This window comes from Onychomys torridus, chromosome 13 (genome assembly GCF_903995425.1).
Source record: "Onychomys torridus chromosome 13, mOncTor1.1, whole genome shotgun sequence".
NCBI classification, from domain to species: Eukaryota; Metazoa; Chordata; class Mammalia; order Rodentia; family Cricetidae; genus Onychomys; species Onychomys torridus.
Window position 1 is genome coordinate 50,336,210 of NC_050455.1, and position 25,088 is coordinate 50,361,297.

Below are 25,088 nucleotides of genomic sequence, written 5' to 3' on the forward strand. Positions count from 1 at the left end.
AATATTATGTTAGAGGGAGGTAGTAGAGTTTACAAATCATATTTGGACTTCTGTGACTCAGACCCTGCCCAAATGATAACTCAGGCTCACTAAGTTGATTTGGTGCTTTGCTATAAGGGCACCCTCTTACAGCGAGGAACAGCATCTTTCACATCAGAGGATGTGGCAGTGCCCTGGTCACCTGTGGGCTCTAATGCATCAGAAGCTGCATATTTGGTAGTTAAGGGAAAGAGATTCAGGAACCAGGGAGCAGTGGCAGAGGTAGGGGGACCCTGGGTCCTTATATCCCTAGAAGCACTCTTGGGATTGCAGATGTCCCTGAACCACAGTAAGGGTGGACTTTGAGTTTCGAGGTCATAGTTCAGAGACGTGACAGCCAAGCAATCGGGCCTCACCGGCAGCACACTGCTGAGGTGCCTGTATCATCCCTGTGCCCTGTACCTGCTGATGCCACAGGGTGTCGCTCTGAGACTGTGTTCATTTCTTTGTAAAGGGAAGGACAGCAGCGCTGGCTTAAACCAGACTCTTCTAGTGTCGCATAAAGGGTGTGAACATGAATGTATACAAGGGTTTTTTTTTCTTTTTTCTTTGTGTGTGTGTGTGTGAGTTTTTATGGTGTTGATATATGTATGGGCATGTGTCTGTGCATAGGTGTGTATTCATACCCCATTGTCTATGTGCTGAGAGTGACATTTCCTCAGGATGATTTTCTAAATAATTTTTGACTGGTGCTTTAGACACATGGCCAAAACACATGACCAAAGCCTCATGCTTGTCCAAGGAAACAAACTGATGAGTTTCCTTTTTTTTACAGCATTTTAATGCCAGCCACTTGGTTTCACAGCAATGATAACTAGAAAACCAGCCTGTAATACTTGAGGCAAGCATGGATTTTATTTTGTGTTTATTTATTTACCGAAGCTCAAGAGCAATTTTATTCGAGTGTGAAAGAAAAGGAACCCAAGTTATAAATCTCAACAGCTGGGCCACCGGTGGGGAGGACCCGTATCATTTAGGCCGGCATGGAAGTCAGACCTGTGGTGGCCAAACAGCCCCATGGAGGAAGGAAGGGAAGGGGACTTTAGAGAAAGAGGAAGGAAACCCAAATCATAAGGGAAAGCAGGCTTAGAAGAGAGACAGACAGAAGAGAAGAAGTGAAACTTTCCTGGATAGTTTTAAAAGGTGACAGACTTAGAAAGCCACATGGCTGAGCCCTGGTACATAAGGGGCAGGGATTCTGAGAAGCAAAAAGGATAGTATCTCATTAAAGGATTTAGCATGACTTAAGCAGAACCTGCCTTCTTTGGGGTATTCCCTTGGCCAGGAGATTGACCTAGCCCAACTGGAATGCTAAGCCAGGAGCTGTATTCTTTTGACCAGAAGTTTTTCTTTTCTTTTTAATCTTTAATTTTTATGCTTTCATTTTATGTGGATGAGTGCTTTGCTTGCATGTATGTCTATATAACATGTGCATGCCTGGTGCCTGTGGAGGCCAGAAGATGGCACTGGATCTCCTGGAACTGGAGTTATAGGTAGTTGTGAGCCACCTTATGGGTGGTGGGAATCAAACCTGGCCACCTGGAGAAACATTGAGTGCTTTTAATGGCTGAGCCATCTCTGCAGCATCCAGAAAACTTTTCTTTTTCTTTTTCTTTTTTCCCCCCGAGTCACGGTTTCTCTGTGTGTAGTTTTGGTGTCTGTCCTGGATCTCTCTCCTTAGACCAGGCTGGCCTCGAACTCACAGAGATCCTCCTGGCTCTGCCTCCCGAGTGCTGGGATTCAAGGCATGCACCACCACCACCCGGCTCAGAAGATTTTTCTTAATGGGCCTTTATTGCTACTCTAACATTCCCTACTCTGAATTAATAACCCTAAAATCATTGGAAACCAGGTCAAGGCTTAGTGCTCCCAAACAATTCTGGCATCTCCAGCCTCTAGCAAGAACGACACTGTCAAGAGGCCCAGAGACACTTCTGGATTTCAGCCAGGAAAGAAACTGGTTACTTTTCTTTGGCATCTGTTTACCCATTTAGGCAAGTTGGCCAATTTCTAGTTCCTATTTTTCCAGCTGAATGTGGATGTCAGGTGTAGCAGTTAGGGTACCCCATGCAGTGGGCCTATCTAAAAGAATAACAGTGTGAGGTTCTTCCCAGATGGCTGGGGTGGGGAGGGAGAAAGAGGAGGAGGAGAAGAAGAAGAAATAATTTAGCCAACATTTAATCTGTAGGTTAAAATAATGGGCTTATCTTTTTTGATTGAATTGAGCCAAAGTCATAAGGCAGAGGCAGGTGGATCTCAGTGAGTTCGAGGCCAGTGTGGTCTACAAAGTAAGTTCCAGGATGGCCAGTGCTACATAGTGAGACCCTTTCTAAAAAAACAAAAAACAAAAAACATTAGTGATAAAGAATTGCCTACATGACATCTCATATGGAGATGTCTGGTGAGTGTGGCCCCTTGGATTGTTCTTCAGGGAGGTAACAGGCCAATCATTTTATTCTTTGGTTATACTTTCCTGTGGAGTGTTTAAGACCATGCAGGTGGCCAGAATTAACCACTTTACTTTTTACTGTCCAATCCAGCTGAGGATCTGGTTCTCAAGGGTCACCTGGGCTTGCGCAGAGCCTCTGGCTCCTCAGCCTTTCTCCCCAATTCTTCCTCTCTTTGAGGATAAGTCAAAGCCTTGCTTGACCATGGCTTTGCTTGAAAACATGAAGGAACATTTTCTTCCATGAAGACCTTTCTCTTTGCAGACTGGACACTAGAGAGAGCTCACTGGGTGGGGTCTCCACAGCTTCCCTGAGCAAGGGAACAGGTGTCTCACATAGCAAGCACACTGACTTTTTTTTTTTTTAGTAAACATTATGTCCCTATTGTGGTATAGTTCATTTTAACAAAGTGCAACCAACAGGAAATGCACCCAGATATCAAAACTAAAGAAAGTAAGCAAGATTAATAAGCCAGTTGCTCAGAACCAGCAAAAAGAGAGTAGTAGAAAACTCGGAATTTCATAGTGTTAAAAATTATATCTTTTATTGCGTTGTCTCTTTTACTGTTTACAGTTTTTCTGTTTATGACTCTATTTCTCATGACATCTATTTTTGCTGATTAACATTTTTTGCTGTTGGCCATTTCTTTGTAGGTAGGAAGTCTTTTTTTTTTTTTTTTTTTTTTTTAATCTTAGAACTCGATACTTCACAATTTCACCAAGATCTGAATAGTGCCTGCTAGGTGTCCATAGCAGGTTAGCCCTGCTGTCTGCAACGCCTCACTCTGGGAGTTTCTCCCAATGCGATTCCACAGCTTGCAAGCACCGCCAGTCCTCGGCCTTTGTTTGGATTAAACACTCTCGGATGATAATTTATCTAGGCATATATAACATCTTCAAAGTATGTGTGGTAAACTAACAAGAAAAAAATGCAAGAACATTGTGCTGGGGCTTTGTCTATTTTTTTAGTGTTTTCAGAGAACACTATTTTCCTTTGCTGGCTATCTCTGCTTTCTGCACTATTGATTATAACATTTGCCCACGTTATTTTGTTCTTTATTTCAGATGTATGTGTTCTTGTCATTGATATTCCTTTTCTTTTCTTTTCTTTTCTTTTTTCTTTCTTTCTTTCTTTTTTTCTTTTTGAGGCAGTTTCTCCACATAGCCTTGGTTGTCCTTGAACTCACTCTGTAGACCAGGCTGGCTTCGAACTCACAGATCCGCCTGCCTCTGCCTCTGGGGTGCTGGGATTAAAGGCGTGTACCACCCCTGCCCAGCCATCATTTATATTTCTTCTGTGTCATTAAATTGAATACTTAATGTAGCAGGAATCTTAAAGAGTCTTATTAATAAAATCAAACCTAAGGCCAGTTATTGGGGTGAATGCTGGAAGATCAGAGACACAGAACAAGCCACAGCTACTTTACCTCGCCAGTTCCTCAGCTGGTCTTGTTTCCTCAGACTGCAAGCTTCTGAGTCCTCTTCCAAATGAATCTCAGCTGATCGGCTGCTCGAAAGCCTGAAAGCTTAACCAGCCAAATGCTTCTAGTTTCTGAACAAGCAGCTAAACCCTTTGTCCCAGGAAGCAGCATCACTGCAGTCACCAACACAATGAGAAACAGCCTGCAACTCGGAGCAGCAGCTGCTGCCTCCATGGCTCCACTGCCACCGTTTTTGGCTCGGCCAAAGCTTCTCCTTAGCAAGCCTCCTAGGCTGGCCTCTAACTCGGGATCTTCCTGCCTCTGCCTCCTTCAGTAAATCCAACCAGTGTGCTTCACCCCAACTGGCTGAGGGTAGCTCGGGTGTGAGCAGGGGCCTGCAAGGCCACAGGCAAGCAGCTTTTTCACAAATTCGTACCATGAATGTTGGGCGCCGGATGTAGCAGGAATCTTAAAATGTCTTATTAATAAAATCAAACATGAGGCCAGTTATTGGGGTGAATGCTGGAAGATCAGAGACACAGAACAAGCCACAGCTACCTCACCTTGCCAGTTTCTCAGCTAATCCTATTTCCTCAGACTGGAAACCTCTGTGTCCTCATCCGGAATGAATCTCAGCTGAATTGTGCTGCTCAAAGCCCAAAAGCTTAACCAGCCAAATCCTTACCAGCCAAATGCTTCTAGTTTCTGGTCTTCACACCTTATATATCTTTCTGGTTTCTACCATCACTCCCTGGGATTAAAGGCGTTGAGTCACCATGCCTGGCTATTTCCAATGTGACCTTGAACTCACAGAGATCCGCCTGGTTCTGCCTCCTGAGTGCTGGGATTAAAGGCATGTGCTACCGCTGCCTAACCTCTATGTTTAATATTGTGGCTATCCTGTTCTCTGACCCCAGATAAGTTTATTAGCGTGCACAATATTTCAGGGAACACAATACCACCACAACTTGAATTATGGATAGTTGAACCCAAAAATAAGAATAAGCAAAAAAAAAAAAAAAAAAAAGATAACTTGGAAAGACCTATGAGAAGTGGATTCCTTGTTAAAAATATTATTTTCATTTGTTTTGCTCAGGACTTGGTGTGCTTCTTCAGTTTGAAGACTCATCATGTCTTTCTCTAACTCTGGAAACTTCTCAGCCACTCCCCCTTTGAAAATTGCCCCCTCCCAATCTTTTAGCCTCTCTCCCAGAATCCTGGTGGAGGCATGCTGGACTATTCTGTCATCAATCTTGCTGAATCAGGTTTTTTTTTTTTTTTTTTTTTTAAATCACCAGTTGCCTTTTGTCACTGGAGGGCACATTTTGGGGGATTCTTCAGTTTTTCTAACTTTCTTTTCTGCTACCACTGAACTTGCCGCGTAACTCATCTTTATTATTCTTGATGTGTGTGACTCTGCTTTCCATTTGTAGAACTGCATTTGCCTCAGAGGATTGTTGGCTCTGAAAACCATCCAGCCTTTCATGGTAGCCCCTATTCATTTCTTGTCTCTTGTTTTAACCAGGCTTACTGTCAGTAGGTCTTCAGGTGACTGCTGCTTCTAATTTTACAGGATTCATTGACTTCTTTGGGATTCTGCTTGGTTTTCCTTCATAATTTACATTTGTTGGTTTGCATGTGCTCATTGTGTGAACTGTTTTCAGCAGTTTAAAAGATGGACCTTGCATGAATCCTGCAGCAAAGAAAACCTCTTTGCCAAGAGGCATCTTTGCGTTGGTGTCTCCTGAAATCCGAGGAGCTCACGGTCCAGGTCCTGTAATGTTGCATTCTCTGTGGTACCTGCGTGGCACCGTGTACGCTGGGATCCTGCTCACTCCAACGGTGGAGGCACTGGGGCCTGATGTTTCCCAGGACTCACAGAGGTGAAAGGTGTGGCCAGACTGGCAAGCAATAAGACATGTTGCAGCCCTCTGTATGGAAACTGCTCCCTTTCTAGACGGAGGGCTTTATGAAAGAGCTCATGTCCAACTCCCTCTTACACACAGGCTCAAAGTCAAGTTTCCTGTCCCTGGTGAGTGATTACAACCCAGCTAAACTACTAGACTCTCTGTGGCATCTGCTCTCACCCCTCATCCTTTTGTCCTGCATCCCTGAGATTCCCCTTCCTCTTTTAAACTTTAGGGGGTTGTTAAGGCATTTTTCTTTTTCATGTGTCTTCCAGGTTTGAGTGTGTATAGGGTACAGTAGCCTTGGAGCACACAGTGTTATTGGGTGCTTTGCTGTGTTCACTAGCATTGTGTTTGTGCGTAGCTTACCCTGTTTCTTGGATTCTCTTTAAACTCCTGGAAGTCAGGGTGTTGACAGATCAGCTCGGAGGCAATGGGCACAGATGCTAGTAGACAAGACATGACTTTCAGTCTTGCCTTTACCACCCTCCAACTGTACAATTCTCAACACGCTCCTGAATCATATTCACCAGCAAACACGGATTAAAAACAATTAGCAAAGAGGGTTGTTATGAATAGTAAATGATCAGGCAAATTCAGAACATGTTGTAATGTATAAAGCTTCTAAAAAACTTGGGTTTATATATGTGTGTGCATATAATACACACACATGTATATACACACATATATACATACATACATATAAACATATACAATATAGAAACACACATATATAAACATATATATTTTAAATTTTATTTATTTTTATTTTTTAATGATTTATTTATTATTTTACATTCATTGGTGTTTTGCCTGCATGTATGTCTATGTGAAGGTGTCAGATCCCCTGGAACTGGAGTTACAGACAGTTGTGAGCTGCCATGTGTGTGCTTGGAATTGAACCTGGGTCCTCAGGAAGAAGAGCCAGTGCTCTTAACCAGTCAGCTATCTCTCCAGCCCCCCAAACATTTTCTTTTTTTTTTGTTTCTTTTGGCGTTTTTTGTTTTGTTTTTTTTTTTTTTTTTTTTTTTTTTTGTTTTTTTGTTTTTTGTTTTTTTTTTTTTTGGTTTTTCGAGACAAGGTTTCTCTGTATAGCTTTACACCTTTCCTGGATCTCGCTCTGTAGACCAGGCTGGCCTTGAACTCACAAAGATCTGCCTGCCTCTGCCTCCCGAGGCCTGAGACTAAAGGCATGTGCCACCCAGCTTTTTGGTGGTTTTTTGAGACAGGGTTTCTCTGGGTAACAGCCTTGGCTGTCCTGGAACTCACTTTGTGGACCATGTTGGCTTTGGACTCACAGAGAGTCATCTGCCTCTACCTCCTGAGTGCTGGGATTAAAGGTGTGTGCCACCATTCCCAGCCTTTGCTTTTTATTTATGCATACATGTGTGAGCCTGCATGAACATATGTGTACCATGTGCATGCAGATACTCAGGCGGGCTGCAAGAGAGTGTTGGATCCCCTGAAACTGGAGTTATAGGTGGTTGTGAGTCCCCCAATGCGAGTGTTGGGAACTGAACTCAGATCCTGTGTAAGAGCAATATGCACTCTTGACCGCTGAGCCATCTCTCTAGACCCCTTCTATACATTCGTATCCCAACTCAAGGTTTTAATTGTCTGCTATTTTGAAGCTGCAAATAGAGGAGCCTAGGAGGACTCTGGAGACCAGGCCAGGGGTGGGGTTCACACCTGTGGGAGAAGAACTGTGGACCAGGTATCAGCACGTGACTCTACTGCATGTCTGCCAGGGAGGAGAGGAGTAACCTTGAGCTGCTGCTCTTTCCTGGGCTATGGGGACAGACAGCAAGGGACCATCACACCAACCCATCACAGCCCCTCTAGATCCCTGCCCTGACTAGAGAGTCTCTCTTACTTCCCAATTACCAACTCTTTTTAATCTGTAAGCTGTTTTTTGTTTTTTTTTAATCTGTAAGTGGGCATAAGAATAGTCCCTGCCTAAAGAGCACCTGTGGAGATTAAATAACAATGTGGTAGCACCCTTCAAACATATTAGCTGCTATGAAGTTTTGGGTTTTGAAGGTTTTAAATTATTTGGTACTGAACCTGATGTATGTATTTGCTGTGCTTTGTGTTCTGTTTGCATACAACGATATCTGTGGACATTGGGGTCCAGGGGGCATCTTGCTGAGATTTTTAGGTTTAGAACAAGGAACTGAGCAGGCATGTACAGTGGATGGTAGCAGAAGGAGGAAGATATGCTTTCAAGATGGGAAGACGGCCAGAGCAGGGGGAAAGTATATATTTGGGGGAGTCATTTGAACAGGGTGGACTGTCTGTTAACATGAAGTTTATAACGAACCACAGGTTGGTCACCTTCAGACCCTCTGGAGTGTGCCTCTGCACCTGCAAGAGTGGTTCCAGCCAGTTCTAGCTGGCCTTGGCTGAGGGTGTGGGGTGTGAGGTATGGGACCGAGGGTGTCTGGCTTTCCTTGTTTCCAGTTTTTTTTTCTTTTTCCTCTTATATTAGCTTTGCTGCTTTTGCCCAAGGCTCTCTCTCTCTCTGCCCATTCTCCTGCCTCAGTCACTCTCTAGCCCAGGCTGGCTGGTCTAGAACTCACTGGGTAGTCCAGTGTGACCTCAAATTCAAAGCATTCCTCTGTCTCAGTCTCCCAAGGAGCGCTGGGCTTACAGGGGTAAGCTCACACACCAGCTTGCAGCTAAAGACTGGATGTGCTTTGTCGGGCATCTGCAGTTTTCAAAATAACCTCTAACAAGCAACCTCACAGGTAGGTTGCACACAGGCTGCGCTGTGCTCAAAGACTCTTCCGTTGATGATTTGTTTCAGCCCCTCCCCCACCCCCCCCCCCCCGATGCTCCCTCTACTCACTTTCTGTCCCTCAGTAATTCCTTCCCTTTCTTAGTGTCACATAGTGCTGTTCTGTGTCGGGGAATCAGATTGTAACAACCAACCGTGTAGGGTTGCTTCTAATCACAGGGGAGCTTTCTTTCCTGTTCTTCTACACAGGAACCATTTGCCCCTGACTTCCTGAAAGTAAGCTAAGGAGAAAGGAATTTAATATATATATATATAAATCCTGACTATAGAGGCACCAATTCCTGTCGCTCCCGTTACAAACTGATGCCACAGGGGTTTGAAGGACAGGACTTTTTTTCCCTGGGGAGATGGAATTATTTTATTTTATTTTTTTTCGAGACAAGGTTTCTCTGTGTAGTTTTGGTACCTGTCCTGGATCTCACTCTGTAGTCCAGGCTGGCCTCGAACTCACAGAGATCTGCCTGTCTCTGCCTCCTGAGTACTGGGCTTAAAGGGGTGTGCCGCTGCCGCCGCTGCCACCGCCACCACCACCACCGGGCTGGGAGATGGAATTTTAATAGAAGGGTGTTTCCACCTCCCCTTGACCCACTTACCACCATACAACTTCCCTTTCTTCTCTTGCACAGATTGCAGCAGTGAGGAATTGAAGTCCACCATGGACAAGCCCGCTTTTCTAAGCTTTACTACGTCCTTGTATGGAGGGAGGAAGCTGGGGAGTCTGAAGTCCAGCGCTAACCTGTGTCTGTCTTCTGCCCCATCCAGGAGCAAGAACGCTGCCTTTTTCAGTGACGAGGAAAGATGTTCTCTCTGGGCTCCGGGAGGTGACAGGAAGGCTGAGTGTTCCGGCTTCTTACACGCGCTCGCTTGCACTGACATCGCTTCTGTCTACCGGCTCAGTGAGTTTTGCTCCTCAGACCCCGGAGAAAGGCCAGAAAAGAGCCCATAGCCAGAAGGAGACTCTCTCTACCTTTTAACACTGTCCAGGAATTTGGGGCTGCAATCATTATTCACTTGATGGCCTGGTTCATGTTTGATCAGTAGTCCCTGCAGATTCAGATCTTTCTGGATTGCATACATAGTGTTATCTAGCAACTGTGACACATGATAAAACCAACTTGCCTTTGTCATGCATGGGTGGTCAGCTATGCTGGCCTTTCATCCCAAGAAAAGGAAGAACTTCCTGAGTCATGGCTAAAGGTCACAGGGCTGACTAGGTACCAATGCACAAGTCATACAAATAACTGGAAAGAGATCTCAGAGATAATTTCTCCCCTTGTTTTACAGATTAGGAAACTGAGGCCCAAGAATATTAGTACATGAGCCAGGATAACAGCTAGCCAGGGCAGCCCATTTCATCACACTGCCCAAGATGTAAGATGACCCTGAGCTGTTGGATGAATGAATCAGTCTCAGGAGTCGATCTACCTTGCTTAGCATAGTTTTTGGCAATGTTGACTGAGTGAATGAATGAATGCTAACAATTTTCTTATGACGGGAAAGACCCCCTGCTTTGTGTGAAGGAGTAGAGTTACTCTCACTAATAAGGCTGAGGGAGGGTTCTTTCTTCTCCCATCTTTCAGTGACAGTGGTATGTCTGTGTCTATGTGGCTGAATTAGATGGTTGTCATTTCATGGGACTAGCCAGAGATTCTCCACAAGAGACTCTCAGGCCAGTTCCCAGGAAGAGAGGGACTTGGAAACTTTCTCCGTGTATAGGGAGCCTTTGTGAGGAATACAAAGCCCATATATTGGCACTCAGCCCTAGCAAAGTATTGGTTAAATTATTAATACCACTTCACGTAGTTAAAAGGGAGGTTTATTTTGTGGGGTAACTTACAGGTGAAGGGATAGTTTACAGGGTCTGGGAAAGGTGTAGCGCAGGCTGGCCATGTTCTCTGGAGAACTCTGCTCGGTCTACCTCCAGTGTCCAGGGTTCAGGAACCAAGAGAGCCAGCCCATCCAGATCTCGGGTCTTCAGGGTCCTCTCTCGGCCTCGCCTTGTAGGTGTGACAGTTCCCAAAGCCTCAATGGGGGTTGGAACTTCCAGATCAAAGCTGGAATGGCTACCCACTACAGCAAAGCTTTCTCACTGTAGCAGATCTGCTGGGCTCAGCCTGGGAGCTGAAGCTCTGAGCACTTCCTGGTGGGGGGAGCAGAGCTCTGAACATCAAGGATGAGTGTGCTCTGGGAGCGGGGAGGGGACAGTGGTTAGTATTAGACTTGGATCAAAGATATCTGTTTCCTGTTGGCTCATTGACTAGGAGACCCCAAAACAGGTCCCAGGAAGCATGTCACCTCTTGTTTAAAGACCAGGAGTTAACTTTGATGGCTGTGGGTTATGCCTTATGGTTGTGTTGACCCGGCCTCAAGGAAACCAGTAGGGGACTGCATTACTAGTAAATGCCAGCTGTTTGGGGGCTGATGCCTTGGGAAAGGAGTGATTCTCTGAGTCTGCTCCCATCTTGTGATGAATAAGACACATGCTTTCAGTGATCTGGTCCCAAGAGAAACGGCCACATGAAATGGGCATGTGTCTTTCAGCACCGGAGAGGCCAGAGTACGCAAACAGCTTTGTGAGCCAAACTCCTCAGCTCTTCCAGCTTCTGCTGTGGGCTTTTCACCATTTCTAAGCTGCACCTTGGGGTGTCTGCAGTGGCAATCCTGGAAGTTCTCCCCACAGGAGAGCAGGCAGAGATGGGGCTTGATGAGGGGCTACTGGTCCAGAGTTCACTGATTCAAGGTGTGGGGACCCCACTACTGCTGCTTTCCCAGGGAAGAGTGGATTCTTCCCTCTAGCAGTGGCTGTTTTGAGGGTTATGTGGCTTTGGCCTCCACAGGTCCATTAGTGGGGGGCTCCCGAGTCAAGACTATGTTTTCCTTGCCCGGGCTCCAGGAATCTTCTTGGTTCTTACCTAGTTTTTCCCACTTGTGTGACACTGGGTAGTTGTGGTATAAGTCACCCGGCCTTTATGATTCTCTCAGCTCTCTCTGCTTTTGTTTGATTTTGTTTCTTTCTGGAAATATTGACACTCATATTAACACACCCCTTCCCCCACCTTGTTCTCTTTCCCCTTTGAATACTTCACCTGTGTGATCACAGCAGTCCTGGGCCTTGGGCCGACTCCTTGTGTTTTGGTGTGAGTCTTCAATCTGTAGTTAGTTTCCACTGTCCTCCCTGGCTTGAGATATACTTGATTCTCTACCTACACCTGCGTCTAGTTCCAAATATCGGAAACCATGTAGCGTATTCCATCAAGTTACTGGTGGGAACAAAACTGGGGGCCTCTGATGCATTTTTGTTCCTTTAAATGTGAGCATTTATGGCCCCCAGTCTTGGTACTTTTTACTGCACACAGAACTCCTGTCTGTCAAATGGGTGGAGAATGAGTGGATGGAGTACAGGAGCAGGAAGGGAGGGAGAGCAGGAAGGGAGCAGGAAGGGAGGGAGAGCAGGAAGGAAGCAGGAAGGGGAGGGAGAGCAGGAAGGAAGCAGGAAGGGGAGGGAGAGCAGGAAGGAAGCAGGAAGGGAGCAGGAAGGGAGCAGGAAGGGAGGGAGAGCAGGAAGGAAGCAGGAAGGGGAGGGAGAGCAGGAAGGGAGCAGGAAGGGAACAGGAAGGGAGGGAGAGCAGGAAGGAAGCAGGAAGGGGAGGGAGAGCAGGAAGGAAGCAGGAAGGGAGGGAGGGAGAGCAGGAAGGAAGCAGGAAGGGAGGGAGAGCAGGAAGGAAGCAGGAGTGAGACCCTGCAGCACAGCATGTTAGAAGTGTCCTGTGATTATAGTTCTCTCCAGCTTTGCCATGAAGCAACTGAGAGATCTGGGCCTTGCACATCTCAAGATGTTTTTGACACACCTCCATGCTCACACCTCTTGTTTCCACATTTTCTTCTCTGACCTGCCCCTGCTGTCAAGTGTATGTGTTGAACAGGATGATAGAAACCCTGAAGCTGATGTTGAGGCACTAAAGACTGCCCATTCCTATCCTTGCTTCAATTCAAAAGCTCTTCTGGGGTCATCGGCATGGTGACGTGTTCTGACCTAATACTAGGCCTGTCCTTCATCTCTACCTAGGTGAGTTCGAATCCATCCGGAGTCTTCAGAATGATCTGAGCGGTGAGTAGTGATCGTGCTGAGCCTGACCTCTTGTCCTCAGGTCAGCTCATCTATTCTCTTGCCAGGAGCTGAACTGCCCTAGTTGCAGACACTCAGGGATGCTCAACTCTGCCTGTCCTTACAGCATCTCTGCCTGAGGGCTTCAGGGAAGCCAGGTCTGGTGGGACCTGGGAGGAGCGGCAGACCCTGGGCTCCAGACGTTCCAGCAGTTCTATGGACTCCAGCTTCGAGGAAGAACTGCTGTCAGCCTCCTCAGACAGCTATCACCTTCCAGAGCCTGATGACCTCGGTGACCCGGAACTGTTCATGGACCTGAACACTAGTCTAGAAGAGGATGAGAGGGAGCACTTTGCCCCCATCTTGGCTTTTCTGGATCATGAAGGCTACACTGACCACTTTAAGAGCCTCTACGATTTCTCCTTCTCTTTCCTTACTTCTTCCTTTTACAGCTTCTCTGAGGAGGATGAGCTAGTAGCCTATCTAGAGACCTCAAGAAAGTGGGCCAAGATGAGCCACATGACGTGGGCGCATGCCCGGCTCTGCTTCCTCCTGGGCCGGCTAAGCATCAGGAAGACCAAACTTTCCCAGGCCAGGGTGTACTTTGAGGAGGCCATCCAAGTCCTTGATGGGGCATTTGAGGACCTTTGCCTAGTGTCTGCTCTGTATATCAATTTGGCAGCCATCTATTTGAGGCAGAGGCTGAGACATAAAGGCTGCACCTTGCTTGAAAAGGCAGGTACTCTGCTAGCCTGCCTGCCTGACCGTGAATTCATTGCCAAGAATGAGCTGGATGTGGTGGCCTATGTACTACGCCAAGGGATTGTGATGGGGAGTGGTCCCCTGGAGGCCAGGTCCTGTTTCCTGGCTGTCCGATTGCTCCTGAGCCTTGGGCGGCATGAGGAAGTTCTGCCATTTGCTGAGCGTCTGCAGCTCCTTTCTGGATACCCTCCTGCCTCGGAGGCTACAGCCACCATGTTGAGTTTTCTGTATGACAAGAAATATCTTCCACATCTTGCAGTGGCCTCTGTTCAGAAACGTGGTCCCCAGAGCGCCCGGGGGATGTCCATTTCCATTTGGCAGGCCTATTTGGTCCTCCAGAATGCCACTAAGATCCTTGGTGTTCCTTCCTCAAGCTGGGGTGAAGTTTCTGCCCTGGCCTGCCCAACCCTCAGGCAGGCCTTGGCTGCCTGTGAAGAGCAGACTGACCTGAGCACTCAGAGGACCTTGTGTCTCATCCTGTCCAAAATGTACCTCCAGCACAGGTCTCCCGATGGTTCTGTCTACTACCTGAGCCAGGCTCAGGCCTTAGGAAAGCTACTGGGGGAGCAAGAAGCCTTTGAATCCTCTCTCTGTCTAGCCTGGGCTTATCTCTTAGCCAGGCAGGCCAAGAAAGCTCTGGAGATCCTTGAACCGCTACTGTGTTCCTTGAGGGAGACAGAGTGTACAACCCAGAGGGGAGTGGTCCATAACCTCCTGGGACTTGCATTTCAAGATGAAGGCCGGACAAGAAGGGCAGCCAAGAGCTATCTGCGAGCTTTGATCAGAGCTCGTGAGATGGGGAATGTGCGTAACCAGGCTGTATCTATGGCCAATCTTGGTCACTTGAGCCTCAAGTCCTGCATGCAGCAGTCAGCCAGAGGTTATCTTCGGCAGGCTGTCCGCTTGTATTCTGAACTCCAAGCCAACAAGGAGACAGACATGGAATTGATACAAGTGTTACTCTGGTTGGGCCAAGCTCTGGTGTCTGGGCACCAGCTGGTCCACAGCCGCCTTTGTTATGAAATGGCATTGCTGTTTGGCTTAAGGCATCAACACTTGAACAGTGAGTATGTCCCATATTGCTGGGAGCATTGGAAAAAAAGTATTGGTACATGCTTTGCCTGTGTCTCATTCATGTCCCTGCTTTATGTTCAGGTCAGCTTCAGGTCACCAAATCCCTCTGCCATTTCTACAGCTCGGTGTCCCCAAACCCTGATGCATGCATTACATATCATGAACACTGGCTGGCCCTGGCTCAGCAACTCAGGGACCGGGAGATGGAGGGACAATTACTGGAGTCCCTCGGGCAGCTTTATCGGAACCTAAACACATCCAGGTGAGTCCCTGCCTTAGGGGGAAATGGCATTCTTTCTCTCAAGATGCCAAGTCCAAATGCTTGTGGTACACGGATATTGTGAAGGAAAACTGTGGATCTTGCATGCAGCAGTATCTATCAGCTGGGAGTTCTGTGGCCTTGGACACGTTATACCTCGGTTTCCTCTTCAGTCCGAAGAGGATGGTAGTGGCGTTTTTCTTACAGTACCACTGTGAGAAATGAATGAGTCAAAGTCCCTGAATACAGACGGGGTTTGCAATGATTACTATGTCAGTCTTACTTGTGTATTTCCAAAACAAGGTGTCCCGTGACTGGCTGAGAGTGCATGATTCAAAGTGGGGCAGTTAGACTGCGGACTACATTCCCTTCAGGGGGCTTCGCTACTTGAAGACAACTGTGATCCAGAAAGGACACAAAGTAAATAAGTGTCATGAAGCAGGGTGTAAAATTTTATGGTAAAAAACAAACAAACAAACAAAACCAAAAACAAAATGCTGGATTGGGACCTCACCTTTAAAATGGAACTGGGACCCAGGCAGTCACATCTGCTTTCACCGAGCCTCAGAATGACCACGCGGTAGCAGAAGGGTGGACTTGGTACCATGTTGTGTGGGAAAACTGTATATTAGCACTGTATTTTGTGGCTGACTTCTTAGTGCTTTCTGAACAACCTTCGGTTTTGCAAAAGTATGTTCACTATAAATCCAAGCGTCCTTTAGACCACTGATACTCAGTCTCCCCACCCACACACCTTGCCACCTGCTTGCTCCAGTTCTTTTTTTTCACGGGTCCAGGGCTGCCAGGATTCTCCTTTACTTGTGGGCAACCTGCAGCCCTGTCTCTAACAGGCCTTGATACATTTAATGCCCCCGCCCCTCCCCCAGAGGTCTTAAAAGCTTTCATTTCACTTTGTAGCAGATTTGTGTTGTAATGCTACATTCGTAATTCTGAATGGCTTCTAAATACAGTGGAGGTATTGCCTAGGGATGAGCAGAGAGGCATTCCAGGGGAAACAAGTTCAAGGCTAGCTTCTGCATTTTAGGCACTGCCGTAGTTAGGGTCTCTATTGCTGAGATGAAGCACCATGACCAAAAGCAAGTTAGGGAGGGGAGGGCTTACTTGGCTTACATTTCCACATTGTAGGCTGTCACTGAAGGAAGTCAGGACAGGAAGTCAAACAGAGCACCCTGGAGGCAGGAGCTGATGCAGAGGCCATGGAGGAGTACTGCTTACTGGCTTGATTCCTTTGGCTTGCTCAGCCTGCTTACTAATAGAACTCAGGACCACCAGCCCAGGGGTGACATCACCCATAACAGGCTGGGCCCTCCTTGATCAATCACTAAATCAGAAATGCCCTACAGGCTTGCCTACAGACTGGTTTTGTAGAGGCATTTTGTTAACTGTGTCAATGGACATAAAACCAGCCAGCAAGGGCACTGTGGTAACTGTGGGTATGTAGGCAATCAGACAGTGGTTAAGCACACTGAACTCTCTTTCTCTTTGTATTTCTCCCTGCTCACTGTATTTTGTTTCTGTTCCCCTTTCTCTTACAAAATCAGATGTCTTCTGAGCTCCCTAGTGCCTTTACCTTTGGTGCCAGGGGGAGAATTTTGACCTAGGCAGCATGGGTGGTGTCCAAGGAAGGCCTGTACAGCCTGTCCTGCATCTATTCCTGCATACCCTAGGAGTCTGGATGCTTCTGGACAAAAGATGGCTTTCCGTGAAATTTTGAGATGGAATAGTTGTAGACATCTGGGAACAGGGCTTTAGGAAAGTCAGGGTTTAAATGACTAAAGGAAGGATGCCAAATGTGACTGTGTATTTTCAGTTTCAGATTACTCCTGTTCCCAGCTCCCACTGGCCATCCTGTGCACTCAGCTCTGGGTCAGTTGTCAAGAATACTGAGGTCTTAAAGGCGTGTAGGAAGAGAAATTGTGAGAGAGAAAGAGACAGAGACAGAGAGACAGAAAGAGAAGAGAAAGACAGAGAGAGAGAGAGAAGAGAGAGAGAGAGAGAGAGAGAGAGAGAGAGAGAGAGAGAGAGGAGAATCACTGTTCTTAGATGATTCAGGAATTACAGAAAAGATACGGTGTTGGGACCACAAGAAGACAGCAGCTACTGGAAAAAAAATGGCTGGAATTAGGAGTCTAGAATCCAAGTCCTGCTGTGACATAATAACATGTCCCTAGAAGCTACTGTCTTGGTTGCTATGTTCATAGAACCAGTTTGAATCAGGAACCTTCTAGTTGAGTCTGAGACCAGCTCACTATATCAAGGATTACCAGATCCCTACTTCCTCTAAAGAGGCTTCATTTTTTTTTTTTTTTTTTTTTTGAGGCAGATTCTAAAAGCTGTGTGTCTTTTAGATACAGGGACATGGGAGTCAGAGACCTAAGGTCTTTTGGGGGGTTTGGAACACTCAAAGTATGGTCAGAGTTCTTGTAGGCAGACGTATCAAGCATAGAAGTAGGCAATTGCTTTGTGCTTGTGTGGGAAGCTGAGTGATAACTGAGTTGCTATCAACTCAGTTGATATGTTGTATGCTTCCCTGCAATCTTAGGGTTGAAAGAGAGTTGGGGATTTGTTGCCAAAGGGAGGCACTGGCTGGATTGCTCAGAGCGTGGGCAAGGAAGAAAGGGGTTTGTAATATGGAAGCAAGCTTTCTAATGTTTAGTACAAGATTAATGGTCAGTGTCATCAATGGATATTCAGGATCCCATTCCACATGTTCTTTTTGATCCTGTCCTGTGCAGTATTAGGTGTAGAGCAGCATGGATCCCTCCTTAAGGAGTATTCACAAACAAGGAACCAAGTATTGAATATATGTTAGGATACAATGGTAGATTTTTCTCCCTAAAATTAAGTAATTACTTACAGTAAAAAAAAAAAAAAAAAATCAAACCAGCATTGAAGATTATGCACTGAAAAACAAGGATATCTTTGCAAGTTACTATGCCCAAAGTTTTCCAGAAGTAGCTATTTACAGTTTTTAAAATATCAATAAATAGTTCATGCATATGAAAGATTATATATCCCATTCTCAATATTAAATTCTAGGTATATTAAATATAATACAAATACACCCTAATTATATATGTAAGATTATAGTGAAGGGTCTATTATACAATGCAGTATACTTTTTGATTGCATTTTTAAGAAAAAGTATCACTATGAAATGACGAGCGAGCATTTTTGAGGCTAAGATCTGTCTGTTTTATTGAAAAAAAATTTTCATACTGTATGTTTTGATTATGTTTTTCCTCCCAGATTCTGTCCACCTCCCTACTACCCAATTTTATGTTCTTTTTTTTCTCTGCCTTAAAATGAAAAATATATAAAAATCCTCAAGAAACAAACAAACAAAAACTAATGGGAAAAAAATCCCCAGTGAAAATGAAAATCAAAACAAACAAGTAAAAGACCAATGATTCAAAAAAAAAATGCCAAAACAAAGCAAAATGAAACAGAGTCCAAAAAACCAATAATAATAATAATAATAATAATAATAATAACAACAACAATAATAATAAACCCCCCTACCACTGACAAAAACAAAACAAAACAATGAGTTTGCTTTGTGCTGACCAACTACTGCTGGGCATAGGGCCTGCCCTGAAGTTAATATACCCACTGTGACTCTGTTGGAGAAAAGTGATTGTCTTCTTACCAGTGGGTATCATTTGCAGATAGCTTCTTGGTTAGTGGTGGGACCCCGGGTCCACTTCCCCATCTCAGTGATGGGAGTCTGTCTCAGAGTTAGCATATTACACCATGGGAGCCTTTCTGATGGGCCAGATACTTATGGTAAGTGCCGGGGAGTCCCATAGTTAGGAAAAAAATCCAAACAAATTATCCAATGCAGCCTCCACTGTGTGAGAGTCTGTGTTGCTCTTACAGGTATTCAAGCAGATATTATCATGCAGGAACTCTTGATAACAGCATCATTGACATTTAATCACATGAAATACAACTGAGCCTTTATAATTTAATTTACAGCTCAACATACACTCTAGTTTTTGCTTTTTCATGTAGCTGTGCTAAGTTTCATTGCTACCAAACTGTCAATCATCTTCAGGACCTCCTCCTCCAAACCCTGAAATCATCAGCAGCAGGACTTCCCACTCCCCAATTCTCATCCTGCACCAGAAATCACAGACCTGCTGCGTATCCCTGTTGACACTAGCTTGGGATCAGTTTTGTAACTGGTTCTTTCAATTAATATGATGTTTCCAATGCTCGTTTATGTCAGGCTTGGTAACAAGAGCCTTTATCTGCTGAGCCATTTTGCTGGCCGACCATTCATTATTTTTATTGCAGAACAATGTTCTATGGCTATACCATATTTGTTTATATCATTCCTGAGTTGATGGATATCTAGCTTGTTCCCATTTTGTGGCTATGGTGTGGAACGGATGTTCATGAACAAGTGAACATGGGGTTGTAGTTCTCTTGAGTATGTACCTAGGAGTGGGATTAGAGAATTGTAAAGAGTTCATAACTACAGACTCATTTTCCAAAGAGGTTGTATCATTTGATATCCCTATGACTAATGTGCGATGACCTCATTGCCCCCATACCCTCACTATATTTGCTACTAGATGTGCTTCATTTTTGCCATCCTAGTGGGGTGGGATGGAATCTTATTTTTTCCATTATGGTTCGAATCTGCATTGCCATAGTGGTTAAAGATGTTGAACATTGTTTCATGGGCAGTATATACTCTTTTTGGGGAAACATTTTCCCAAGTCACTTGTCTGTTTTAAAATTGGTCCCTTTACCTTTTTATTGTTGATTGTAAGATCTCATGTATTCTGGACCCGAGTCTCTCATCAGACGTGTGTGTTGCAGACATTTTCTCCCAATCTTGCTGTCTTGACTGTCTCAAGCAATGAACTTGGCTGCTCTTTATGATGATCAAGTTCAATTAGCACTTTATAGGTGATTAGGAAAGCATACCTCTGGGTGGACTGGGGAGGGGATTCCAGAGAGATATAACTAAGCAATAAACACCCACCACGAATGCAGATGGCGCCATCCCATCAGCTGGTGGCCCAGGTGAAATACAGGGGGTGGGAGGAGAGCCGACCAGTGCAGGCTCCCTGTCTTCTGCTTCCTGTATCCTGTGATGTGAACCACTTTCTCCCCATCACACTGCACCATGACTTTTGAAAGTGGGAGCTGGAATAGATTTCTCCTCCCTTAAATATTTTGCTCAGGTAGTTGGCAAGGTGTGTTTCAATTTTCTCTTTATTTTGACCAGCTGTTTTTCTTCGTCTTTCTAGGAATTTGTCCATTTCATCAGAGTCAGCCAATTGACTGGTGAACCATTGTTCACAGCCTTCTCTATAGAATGATCTTATCCCGTGTCTAGCTGTCTTATCTGTTATTGAACATGGGTTATTAATATATCTGGTCATTTTTTTTGCTGAGTTGTCTAGTTCCTCTTCAGTTCTGTTAGGTTGGTCTACATGTCATTTTGGGCTCTGTCACACACACACTTGTAATAAGGGTGTCTCCCGTTCTGTTGGCTGTCTTATCATGACAAAATGACTGACATTGTTTCTAGTGATAATTTTGTTGCTTTTATCAATGCCTCCCTCTGTAACTGTTGCGGGGTGTGTATTTTTACATACTTTTGGTTTCTAATGTGTCTTTGAGTCTACACTTCATTCATTTAAATATCTGTTCTGCCAGTGTCTATCTTTGAAGTGTTGAACCCAGTCATGGTTAAGCAATCACTCAAGGGTAGGCTTTAGACGACATTTTATCATTTTGCTGCTTGTATTTTGTTTGTCTCATATCCTTTTCAACTTTCATCCCTCTGTTACTGCTTTCTTTCGTGGTAAGTAAGTATTTTACAGCTCACCGCTTTATTTCCTCCCTTGCATTTACTTTCTCAGCGGCCTCCCGAGGACTGTGGTTACGGTATTAACCTGGACCATGCTCAGGAATTTCTGAGCATGCGCAGCCTTGCACATGCGCATGGCCTTCATTCCTACAGAGGCTGGGGCTTTGCAAAGCCGGCGGGGACACGACATTCCTCCGCTTTTGTTTCGACGTGTGCTTGCCAGTTCCTTGTATGTAGTTCCTTTTTGTGATGCCACGGATTGAACCCAGGGCCTCACAAATGCCAAGCGAATCTTCTACCACTGAGCTACCGGCTCAGCCCTAGATTCCGATTTGTCCCTAATGTTTTCTTTATATCAGGCAGTGGCAATGCTTAATTATCCTTCTGGGTGGTTGTTTTTTTTTTAAACGAGTGAACTCTGAGTAATGTCCAATAAAAATAAGCTCTCTAGGATAGATAGGCTTTCAGAGGACATCCCCGGGTCAAATTGACAGTTTTCTGGGATGAAATTTTGGAGAATACAAATTCTTCTTGATCTGTTCTGATCTGTCCAGTTTCTCAGTAACTGACTTTGAGGATGGTTTGATGGTTGCCACAGGTCTGGGGTGAGCAGGAAGGATCGAGGCTAGGCGAGAAAGCATCCCATCTCAATAAAATTAAGCTGAGATTTGAACAAACTTTCCAAGGAAAGGTTTATTTTGAAAGTTCTTGACCTGTATTTTCATTGTCTTTCTTGAGGCCTGGTTTTTCCCAGATCCTTGCTCCATCGTTTCAGAAGCTGACCCAGATTACAGTTCTTTCAGTCTCTAAAATTTTATTTGTTTTTATTTTATGTGTATGAGTATTTTGCCTGTATGTATCTCTGAACATGATTTATGTGCCTCGTGCCTGTGGAAGGTCTGGGATCCTCTGGAACTGGAGTTACAGGTGGTTGTGAGCTGCCATGTGGGTGCTGGGAACTGAACACTGGCCCTCTGGAAGAGCAGCCAGTGGTCTTAGCCACCGAGCCATCTCTCCAGCTCCAAGGTCTTTTAATTTTAATATTCAGTAGTTCCAGCTTTTAAGTGTTTTATTTGAACTCTTTGGAGGAAATGTTCACTAGCCAACAACTTCGCTTCCCCAGAAACAACCAGTGAGATTCAGAAAAACATCAGGTGTCACAGGAAGTTCCTCCAGATGGAACTTGTCCCTTTGTAAAATAGCCATTTCATCGGAGATCATGCGGGAATGAGGTGCTTATTTAGCATGTATAGATCACCCAATCCTACAGAGAGCGTTTAAAAGAGAAAAAACAAGAACCAAAGAACACAGACAGATTAACAGGTGTCTCTACACCCCTGGGCGTGGTCACTTTAATTTCTCAGGAAACTTCCTGGTAGCTGAAGTGAAAAGGGGAAAAGCCTTCTCTGGATCTGACTGTCAAACAAAAGCACATGAACAAATGTGTCTATCAGAGAAAGTTTTCCTGGCATTGATTCCCAGGAAGAGTTTATTTAAGTGGGTCTTGATGTCATGGGCCAGTGGTTCTCAACTGATGCTGTGACCCTTTAATACAGTTCCTCATGCTGTGGTGACCCCCTAACCACAAAATTAGTTTCCTTGCTACTTCATAACTGTAATTTTTGCTACTGTTACAAATTGTAATGTAAATATCTGATAAGCAGGGTGGTCTTAGGCGACCCCCGAGAAAGGGTCGTTCAACCCCTAAAAAGGTCTTGATGCATAGGTTGAGAACTATCGTCATGGACTTTTTCAGCTCCTCTCAGAGGATTTCCGTTTTCACCAAATTCAAGGTAAAACAAGCAAAGGCAGGTTTAGAGGAGAGAAGGCTTCTAGGGAGGGATGGGGTGCAGGAGAGGGGCGGATCTCCGTGACAGAAGTCATCTAGGGGTAGGGATGGGAGGTTCCGTGTGACAGAAGTCATCTGGGTAAAACTTTTGAGGAGAGTTCCGAGGGCTATGCATGATGTTTGAAAGGAGGAGAATGGTAGCGAATGGCATTTCAGGTAGATGGGATAGTGGCCAGAAATCTGTAAGGCCATGTAAATAACAGGTAGACAGACATCAGTGAGCACTGGGACTTAGGCAGAGAAGGTACAAGCCCCTGGCTAACAAAGGGTGCAGAGTCAGGTGGGGTTGTGCGAGCAGGGGCATGGGGGGGTTGGGGTGGGGGTGGTGAGGTGGGGTAGGGGTGGGGGGTTGGGGGGGGGGGGTGTGGGGTATCGCATCTTAGCAGGCCTCTGGACTTACAGCAAGCATCCATAAAGAAAATACTGGGCTAGCAGAAAGCTTTTGTTGAACATGTGCTGTTTGCTGAGCAGTGTGTCTGTTCCAAGGCTTGTGGCAGGAACGGTCTGTGGAAGTTCAAAGCTAAAGCTGCCCAGTGTCTTGCCTGAGGCCCCCAGCAGGGGTGGGTGCCAATGGAGTCTACAGTAGTATTGGCCAACTTGTTTGTCTTTTATTTTTTGAGCCAGAATCTCCTAGAGCAGGGTGACCTTGAACCTTTAGTCTCCCGATTCCACCGCGTAAGTGCTAGGATTATGGGCACAAGCTACCACATTCTCCATTAGCAAGCTTAAAAAAATAGTCAGATAGTAAATTTTTCAGGCTTTGTGGGCCATATGTTCTCTGTCATCGCCCCTCCACTTTGCAGCTGTGGTGCAAAAACAGCTCTGGGCAGTACATAAACAAATGAATGTGGCTGCATTCCAAGGAAGCGACTCACAAAAGCAGACAGGGAGGGTGTGCTTGCACACAGGTCAGAGTTTACCACCCCTAGTCTGTAGTGCATGGACTCATGTACTTTGTATGTGTTCTGTTTTCTCTACTAATAGTTCTCACCCCAGATAAGGAGGCCTGGCAGATAGTTCTGCAGTGTAACCTCATGGGATTCTGGGGATGAGCATGGCTTAGAGTTCATTGGCTCTGTCCCTGCCTGCTGCAGTCCAGACCCAGCATGCCACTTGGTTTCACTGGGCTTATCTCAAATCCCTGATTTCCCTATTTAAGGTGGTTTCCCTCTTCTTCTGCCCTTTTTGGTGGTTATAATTGCTCAGTGTAATGATTATCTCTGGTGTTTAAAGTGGGAGGGGTTATAGGTGATGAGAAGTTTGGCTCACTCTCCAGTACCTACAGAGCAGGGTCCTTCTGCTTCCCAGACTGGAGCTGGATGACGTGTTTCAATCTCTGGGCGGGAGAAATCTTTGTGGATCTTGATCTCCGTCTTGATCTGATGCATACAGACTGCTAGTTACTTCTCTGTCGCCATGATAAATGCCATGGCCAAGGCAGCTTATAGAAGGAAGCATTTAATAGGGCCTCAGTGTGTCAGCCCATGACAGCAGAGTGAAGTCTTGGTGGCAGGAACAGCTGAGAGCACACATCTCAGAACTACAATAGCTGGTGTGTGTATGTGTGTGTGTGTGTGTGTGTGTGTGTGTGTGTGTGTGTGTGTGGTGTGCACAGAATTCCCTGGGGATGATAGGAAGCTTTTGAAGCCTCAAAGCCCACCCCTGAGTCATACCTCCTCTAACAAGGCAATGTCTCCTCTAGCAAGGCCACATCTCTTAATCTTGCCAATGCATTTTACTAAGCCAGGACCAAGTGTTCAAACATATGAGTCCACACGTGTGGAGGAGGAGGAGGACATTCTCATTTGAACCTGTACACGGACCAATCCCTTCGCCAGAGTTGAACCAGATAGGCTGCAGGAGGACCTTGTAGCTTTATTAGATCCACTCAACAAGTATTTGTTCGTCCATTTCTGTGGCCCAGACAATGAGCAAGAAATCAGATACAGGAATTACAGCCCCCAAACTTATTGTGCTCACAGAATAGTAAAGGGAACAGAAAATGAACAGTCACCAGTGCAATGGGAGACACTGGTAAGAGCATCCACATAATACTAACTAGAAAGAGGGAATGCTTTGTGTGCAGCGGGCTCTTGCAGAGACCCATTAGTCTCTGCACGTGACTAGGATGCCAGCTTAGGATCTGTTTCTCCTAGCTTTTATTCTTATTCTATTCCACTTGCTTATGTGGATCTAACAAACAACAGAACACAACATTTGGTTTCCAGTATAACCAATATGACTCATCCTTAACTGTTCTGCAATCCTAAGTGAAGAAACACTTGCATTTACCATGCCCACACTTGATCCCAAGGCTGTGGTACATTAGCACCCACTTCTGCAGATGAGGAAATCTTGTTCAAGGTTTGCAATCATTTATGTCCTTAACAATTTCAGTGTTTTTAAAAGTGGCAACAACAACAAAAAAGTAATCAAAGCTTTCCCACAACTGATAGCTAAGCCAGAAGTTCAGCAAGGATTGCTTGAATGTGTGGTTAGACTCTTAGTGTTTGATTCTGGTTAAGCATGGTTTATTACCTGACCCCAGGTACACTTTCTGAGCCTTATTTCTCCATTT

General features: G+C 45.3%; 1 protein-coding gene across 1 annotated transcript in view; it reads left to right on the forward strand.

Moving 5' to 3' along the window:
- Window positions 1-25,088, forward strand: part of Sh3tc2 (SH3 domain and tetratricopeptide repeats 2) — a 58,399-nt gene that overhangs the window by 21,592 nt on the left and 11,719 nt on the right. Inside the window, exons 9-12 of the mRNA XM_036205058.1 lie at window positions 9,373-9,506; window positions 12,677-12,718; window positions 12,843-14,540; window positions 14,633-14,813. Coding sequence (XP_036060951.1) covers window positions 9,373-9,506; window positions 12,677-12,718; window positions 12,843-14,540; window positions 14,633-14,813 — 2,055 coding nt within the window. The remainder of the gene's footprint in view (window positions 1-9,372; window positions 9,507-12,676; window positions 12,719-12,842; window positions 14,541-14,632; window positions 14,814-25,088) is intronic.